Source organism: Podarcis vaucheri (assembly GCF_965113315.1).
Source record: "Podarcis vaucheri genome assembly, chromosome: 4".
Lineage (NCBI taxonomy): Eukaryota > Metazoa > Chordata > Lepidosauria > Squamata > Lacertidae > Podarcis > Podarcis vaucheri.
In genome coordinates this window covers 80022860-80030869 of record NC_138762.1, presented here as the reverse complement: position 1 = coordinate 80030869, position 8010 = coordinate 80022860, and the positions used below count along the sequence as shown (strand labels likewise).

At 42.8% G+C, this 8010-nt stretch overlaps 1 protein-coding gene across 1 annotated transcript in view; it reads right to left on the bottom strand.

Annotated features, from left to right (window-relative positions):
* The window catches only part of ECRG4 (ECRG4 augurin precursor), a 23418-nt gene extending 17809 nt beyond the window's left edge, over nucleotides 1–5609 (bottom strand). Inside the window, 2 exon segments of the mRNA XM_082218893.1 lie at nucleotides 3736–3810; nucleotides 5538–5609. Of these exon segments, the coding sequence (XP_082075019.1) occupies nucleotides 3736–3810; nucleotides 5538–5594 (132 nt within the window). The 5' untranslated portion in view covers nucleotides 5595–5609.
* Between the last annotated feature and the right edge of the window lie 2401 nt (nucleotides 5610–8010).

Sequence of the window (8010 nt, the reverse complement as noted above, 5' to 3'; positions counted from 1 at the left end):
CACCAGTTAACTGCATGGTGATGATGTGAAGAGAAGCTGTCAGAGGAGATTACCGTACTTCTCTCCCCGCCCCCCCCCCCAATTGAGCATTCTGAAACATGAATGCTTTTGCAGAAGTATCTTCTGCTGCTGATTAGCACATATTTTCGTATCAAGTATGTGACAGCATGTGCGACAGTGTAATTTGGTGTGGGTAATCACTTTGTAAATTGGGGGCAATAGAATGGAATGCGCAAAAGTTCTCTCAGTCGGGCAAGTACAAAGCACTCATTCTCTGCAGTGAACACCACATTAATATAGAGTAAAACTGTGGTACCCAAGAGGCCACTATATGAGCAATTTGGACAGACTTTACATATTAGATACTGAAATGTTCCAGTAAGAAGACTTTTTTTTTTTTAAGAAAAATGCATTTTAAAAAAATCACTGATCATTTATACTGTGAACCATGTTGGAGGGGGGTGGGATTTCCCTGGCAGGACATTTGACTTAGTTTTCATCCTTTTTACAAGCCTTTTTGATGTGTGCAAAGAATCTTTGTGCAAATGAAATGATTAAAAACAGCAACAACCAAGTGATCTCAGTCTTCACCCCAAAAGGCTTGCAGACCATCCTTCCCTCAGGTTTGATGCAACAGCAGCAGCAAATGATTGGCTTGGGAGGGAGCAGGAAGTATTTTTCCTTGCAAATTCTTCTAGTGAACAGTTGGGGGCGGAGAAGTTCAGGAGGAGGAGGAGGAGCCAGAAGCTGGTGGCCTCCCAGCTAGATTGACAGAATGGCTCTGCAAACCTTTTCTTTTTTTATTACAGACTGATGTGATGCCAGGAGGTGGAAGGAGGAGCCTGGCTTCTCAGCAGAACAGATGGCGGCCCTACAGCTCTTCTCTTTTGGATGGAGGTACAGTAAGGTCAGGATGCGGGTGGCGCTGTGGGTTAAACCACAGAGCCTAGGGCTTGCCGATCAGAAGGTCGGCGGTTCGAATTCCCGTGACGGAGTGAGCTCCCGTTGCTCAGTCCCTGCTCCTGCTAACATAGCAGTTCGAAAGCACGTCAAAGTGCAAGTAGATAAATAGGTACCGCTCCAGCGGGAAGGTAAACGGCGTTTCTGTGTGCTGCTCTGGTTCGCCAGAAGTGGCTTAGTCATGCTGGCCACATGACCCGGAAGCTGTACGCCGGCTCCCTCAGCCAAGAAAGCGAGATGAGCGCCACAACCTCAGAGTCGTCCGCGACTGGACCTAATGGTCAGGGGTCCCTTTACCTTTACAGTAAGGGCATTTCAACAGTGCAAGAGAAGTTCAAAGATGATTTTGTAAAAATGGCTTCGAGAGACTTTTCTCTTGAAGTATGAGAAGCATCAGGGCATGTTTGTGCACTGACCTGGCATTTTGCATATACACAAAGTTATATGGATTTGTAACTGAGCTGCACAAAGCTTTCTCCATGATGCTGTCCCCAGGTACCTTCTTGGAAAACAGAGCACCCACACTTTTCAGCAAAGAGGGATTTGATCTCCTCCTGAGAGAAGTTCAGCCCTTGTGTGCTCAACTTGAGGAGGGAGGGGAAGCATACACAACAACAACAAAATGGCAAGCATGCTCCCTGCAGCCTTAAAAATAAAGCCTACCAATCAAAGACTGTGCCTGAAGGAGCTAACAATCTCATCGTGCCCAGCATAGCTTTGCATCTTTGCACACACAGCGCTCAAGATAACAGCAGGGTCTCCACTCCATCAGCCAGTGGTAGAGGCATCAAGAAGCTCAATACTACCAGTTCCCTGGCATATCCAGACAGGAATTTGAATCCTCTCGTGTTCCTCATGAGCACAACACAGAAAAGGGAGGATACAGCACCCACATTGCTCTCAATTTACAAGCAGGTAAAAGGAGAAAGTTAGGGGATGTGACCAGGGCAGCCAGAGCCACATACTGACAGAAGAGACCTCCAGAGCCTCACTGCAAAAGGCACAGGATATTGCCAACTCTGTTTATTTGTGGTTTTTCCAGTATACCTCAGCCAGCCTTTTCTCCTTCCCTGTGGTAAGTCTTACTTACAGTACTTCACCAAACCTTTACTAGGCGTTACAAGTATAGGCCATCATAAAACATCCATATGTATAATTTTAAAACATATGCACATAAACAGCCATGTTAAATATGTAATAGCGAGGATTTTCATCAGAATTTCTTCCTGCTGAATAGTGCCATTCAACCCTGTGGTAAGTGAAGTTTATAGCAAGATGAATGTGTCCTCTAGAATTTAGTCTGTGAAAGAGACATTCTCAAAAACAAAAGTTTACCCCTTGAGCCTTAGGTTAGTAAGGTAGTCTCCTCTCTCTCTCTCTCTCTCTCTCTCTCTCTCTCTCTCTCTCACACACACACACCCCCACACACACCCACACCTCTACCTCTGCTGAAACAGATTACAGTATTTCCAAAGAGGCTCTTAATTGTTTACTAAAAATCTGCTTCTTTCTAGATACACTAAGTCACTGTGCAGAATTCCAAACACAAGCATAGCTAAACAGTGCTAATGTTAAGGGTGAATAACTATTTCGCTTAAAATAAACTGTTAAGAGAGTATTTAAACCACATGCAAATCTTCCTTAGCTGCATTGTCTAGTTCTGCTTTTCCTCTCCCTCCCTCCCTTCCTTTTCGCTTTAGACAGTTTTTAAATTTTACTTTTAGCTTGGACCACAAAATCAGATTGAACGAAGCTTAAAATCAACCCAACCATATCACATTGTTGTTCATCAGTAAATGCCGCATGTAAAAAGGTGTTTTTTCCCTACCTTTCCAGAAACAAATTAAATGTGAAATTGAGGAAAAAATTATTGGATAGTAAGACTCTGCAGTTTGGGAAAGGTAAAGTGTGCATAAGAATCTAGACATAAGCACAACCATTGAAAAAAATCAAAAATAGAGCAACCGCTTATGTCCAAAATGCCTTCCTAAAGAGGAATGATTTGTTGTCGTGGGAACCTGTCTGGCATCTGAGGAGAATTTTTAAAAAACCAACACAGTATCAGCCCTTAAAGATTAAAAAGTGTATTTACACCTACAACTGATATCAGATAAAAGGTACACAGAACTCGTGAAACCCCCACTAAAGTTAAGGAGAGCAGCAAAAAAAGTTTTTTCAATCATGCAGAATCCTATGCATATTTATTTGGAATTGCCTTGGATAATGTTCCGCAACTCTTACCACTGTGTGTATAGGATTGCATCCTTTAATTAAGCAAGGTCCTTTGGATTGGGCCCAAGAAAAGTCTTCAGTTACTAATGTAAACAATGCTACTTAATAAGGTGCTTCATATTTAGATTACATAATAGTGAACAGTTTTTCAGCTATTTAAAATGAGTTAATTTTGCTGCTATATAATTTCTAGCCCCTATTCAGAGGCTGATCTATATATAAAAAAGCTAGAGTAGTTCTGGAGTAAAAGCACATTGAATAGGGCAAATGTTATGCGAGTAGGGGGAGGACTGTAGATAATGTATACAGAATGAACTAAAAGAAACCTCTGTCACAAGCTATATTTTCCTGAGCAAATAAAATACTACAAGTCCATGACATTTAAACCACAGTTCCTACAATCAGCCTGCATTTGACCTTTCGGTACAGTAATATAAAGCAGTCAATTTTTCTCTTTCTCTATCTAAATTCAAATTGTTGTTGTGGTGTTTTTTTTAAATCCCATTCCTATATTAAACACATACTCTTATTTAATAAAATTACCTTTCCAGTAAGCGGCTTCCTGCCTTCGTGCTTGGCCAGAAGAAGTGACTCTTTTTTGAAGGACACCTTGGACTTCTGAAAGAAATAAGAAACTGGGTAATGGGGGAGTGGAGAGTATTACATTTTTTTAAAAAAAAAACACTAGGACCAATGTATGAAGGACATATTTATTCCATTTTGCCGAAATCCAACCCTTTGCAGAAAAAGCTCCACAAAGCACTTTGTGGATGAATTCGGAAGAATCGCATTTCTGCTCAGGCAGCAGGACAGCATTTCAAAAGGGAAAGAAATATGATTGCAAGCAGATGCTCATTCATGTTCTCATCTTAAAGGAATGTGTGTGTGTGTGTGTGTGTGTGTGTGTGTGTGTGTGTGTGTTTAGGCAGAATGATGAACAGCAGATTTTAGGGTGCATTAAATGTTTCTTAATTTCTTGCAGATGAGGGAAACAAGTATATTTTGGCACTACTTGTACACTGTACAGGCAGGCAGTATTTCTCTGTTCTTGCTGGAAATAAAAATTTTGCTTCTGGATATTGCTGTAGACCACTTGTGTCATGGGATAGCAACCGATTAAGAAACAGGAAGCAGAGAGTAGGAATAAATGGATAGCTCTCCATTGGAGGAATGAGTTCCCCAAGGATCAGTATTGGAACCAAGGCTTTTTAACTTATTAAGGATCTAGAGTTAGGGATGAGCAAAGTTTGTTCATGATGCTGAACTGTGTGTGTTTCCTACTAGAGGGGCACAAAGAGTACAATATTTAAGAAACCTTTCAATTACAGTGGTACCTCGGGTTACATACGCTTCAAGTTAAGAACAGTTTCAGGTTGCAGACTCCGCTAACCCAGAAATAGTGCTTCAGGTTAAGAACTTTGCTTCGGGAGGAGAACAGAAATTGCATGGCGGTGGCGCAGCAGCAGCAGGAGGCCCCATTAGCTAAAGTGGTGCTTCAGGTTAAGAGCAGTTTCAGGTTAAGTACGGACCTCCAGAACAAATTAAGTATTTAACCCAAGGTGCCACTGTAAAGTTAAACAGAGTGTTTCAATCAGCTATATTCGCATCATATTTTGCGTTTTCAGTTCTAGGTGTTTTCTGAGTCTGCATCATTATCTACGCTAGTTTAGTTGTAACTCTTTATCCAGAGGAACCAACATGGGGCTGAAGGGGCTTCAGCTCCCCCAATATTTTGGGGCAGGGGGCAGTGCTTCCCCCAATATTGAGGGGGCCGCCACCCCTGCTGCCACCAGGCACCCTCTATGTACCCCAGAGCCAGGCGGCAGCTGGGACAAGCATGGGGGGCAATCTCCATGCTTGCTCATCACAGTGGCAGCCTGGGAGCCCAGGAGCTGGGCTGCGGCAGGGAAGAGCAAGCATGGAGATCACCCTCCTCGCATCCCACCACCATCACTTGGCGCATGCCAGTGGCATCACCTGACATGTCACGTGACCACGCCCCCTCAATGTGGAGGACAAGTTTTCGCCCCTGGCCTTATCTTATCCTTGGCTTAATTTCTCTTGCAAGAGAAGTGCTGCACCTGTTTCTCTGCCATTTGCTTACTTATTTATTCCTGAGAATCAAACATTCTGTCCTAAAACAATGGCACCCCTGTATTTTCTCAAATGGGCTTCCATTCCCCTCACACACACCCAGCGCCGTTTTAGCATTTTGTGGCTGTGTGAGCACACCCCATAAAGAGACAAATCAGAATGTTCACTTGTAATATTTTTTGCAGTAAGTTGTAACGAAGTGCTAGTTTGGACAACAACAACTACAAAACTAAGACATACACACAACCCACTCCAATCTTTGGCCTTTTGGAAGAAGAATTGCAACTTTGATGTTTCCTCCAAGTCATTTCTATCTTCGTTCTTTTAGAAGAATTTTGTCACCCAGTGGAAAGATGATTAGCATAACACTGTAAAAGAAACCACCACCGAGATCTTTTGCTTGATATTACATGCACCTGTTTACTCAAAACTTTACTCTTCGTCAGAAACTAAGGCTGCTATTTGTTCTGCATTTCTCCCCACCCCCATCCTGCCTTGCGTACGGTTCACAAATAACATCTATATTCATTATGCTCTGTACCCAGTGACTGAGCTAGCTAACAGGGAAAGTTATGTTCTTCCTGTTTTCTTAGACTCTCCATTAGTGTTGGCCTGCTTCTTTGCATTCCTGTTTACGCAACAGTACTTCACAGCTTCTGGACCAATAACTTAAAACCAGCAGACATTTCTATGGCTCCTTCACTTAGACAAACACACAGAAGTGATGAATGTCTTCTTTGTGTGGTTTTGTAGGTTGAGACAACATCAACAGAGATGAGGCGGAATCCAGATTTTAGAGTTTTTCGGAGAACTAAAGGTGGAATGGCAGAATACTTTTGCCCTTGCTGTTCTGTGCCCACTCATCCTGCCAGGGTCTCTGGTAAATGGTTTTCCTTCAAGTGGCTTGGAAGCTGCCTCATCACCTAATACCGAGAGCAAAGTGGACTATAAGCAGCTTCACCCATCACAAGTTTGAAAACCAATAATCGGAGCAAGCACCGCTTTTTATAAGTTGTGCTGGGTGAAAGCTGCTTAAAGAGCCATTTTATTCTTAAGTGAAAAGAAACCCTCCAGCTGAACTTCAGGGATGGGGGTTGCAAAGAAATGGGATCTGGCTGCAGATTGAGCTCTGCTCCCACCAGCAAAGGTATGCACAGCCTGAGAATCGAGGGGGGAAGCCAAACCACACTCCCACTTGGGTGTCTTTGTGGAGTGACAAGGCAGCCACCACATCTGTAGCTCTCCTGCTCACAGCAGCTGCAGTGGAAGGCAGGGGCAGGGAAAGAATGACTCAGCCCAACGCCATTGAAACCAACTCATGATCTGGCCGATACTAGGCAGGCTCAGCTTTTTTGCTGACTCATTCCAGTGGTTTTTCCTGAATACTTCCAGTGGGCAGAAGGGGCTTCTGATGCTTCTGCTATTCCTCCAACATCATGGGGGTTTGGCTAATAATAATAATAATAATAATAATAATAATAATAATAATTTATTATTTATACCCCATTCATTCTGGGTGGCTTCCAACAAAATATTAAAATGCAGTAATGCATCAAACATTAAAAGCTTCCATAAACAGGGCTGCCTTCAGATGTCTTTTAAAGATAAGATAGCTGCTTATTTCATTCACATCTGGTGGGAGGGCATTCAACAGTGTGGGCGCCACTACCAAGAAGGCCCTCTGCCTGGTTCCCTGTAGCCTTGCTTCTCGCAGGGAGGGAACCGCCAGAAGGCCCTCAGCGCTGGGCCTCAGTGTCCGGGCAGAATGATGGGGGTGGAGACGCTTCTTCAGATGTACTGGACCGAGGCCGTTTAGGGCTTTAAAGGTCAGCACCAACACTTTGAATTGTGCTCGGAAACGTACTGGGAGACAATGTAGGTCTTTCAAGACCAGTGTTATGTGGTCTTGGTGGCCACTCTGCCTATCCAGGTTGTCTCTGTTTATTTGGTCATTTCTCCTTTCTTCTGTTATGTTTTATGCAAGACTATCTGCTTTGAAGTATTTATTCTTCCTCAAGTGCCTGGGTCAGTTTACCTGCTAAAATAGGATGGGGTTTTTTCCAGCACTTTCTCCTTTTAAAAGTTTTTTTTTTTTACATAATTTTTATTTATTAAATTTGTATGCCGCCCTTCATTCATAGATCTCAGAGCAGTTCACAACATAAAAATACAAGGTTAAAAACACATTAAAAAAATTATAAATCAATACCCTCCCTCACTTCCCACAAACACATTTGAACTGGGCCCAGAAACTAACTGGCAGCCAGTGAAGGGGGGGGGGGAGGATTAGTGCAATATGCTCAAACTGTCTTGCCCCTGCGAGCAACCTGGCCACTGAATTTTGCGCCAGCTGAAGCTTCTGAACACGCATCAGAGGCAGCCCCATGTATAACACATTGGAGTAGTCTAACCTAGAGGCTACCAGAACATAGGCAACATAGGGGCACAATAGGGCCACCATCCCAAGCCGATGGAAGGCACTCTGCGCCACTTTAAAACTCTTAAGCTGAGTGCTTACTGTGTGTTTTTTTAATTGTATAGAGGCTCATGTATATTACAGTAGAATCTTTACTCAACTATTGCTGCTAGATCGGAGAAACATAATATAAAGAGTGATTATATTTTCAAAATATGTTATGATTCTGTAACAGTCTGCTGTCCCGTGAAAGCTCAAGCGACAAAACCTGATAATCTTTATTTTTAATTTTTTTAAAGTAACTTATT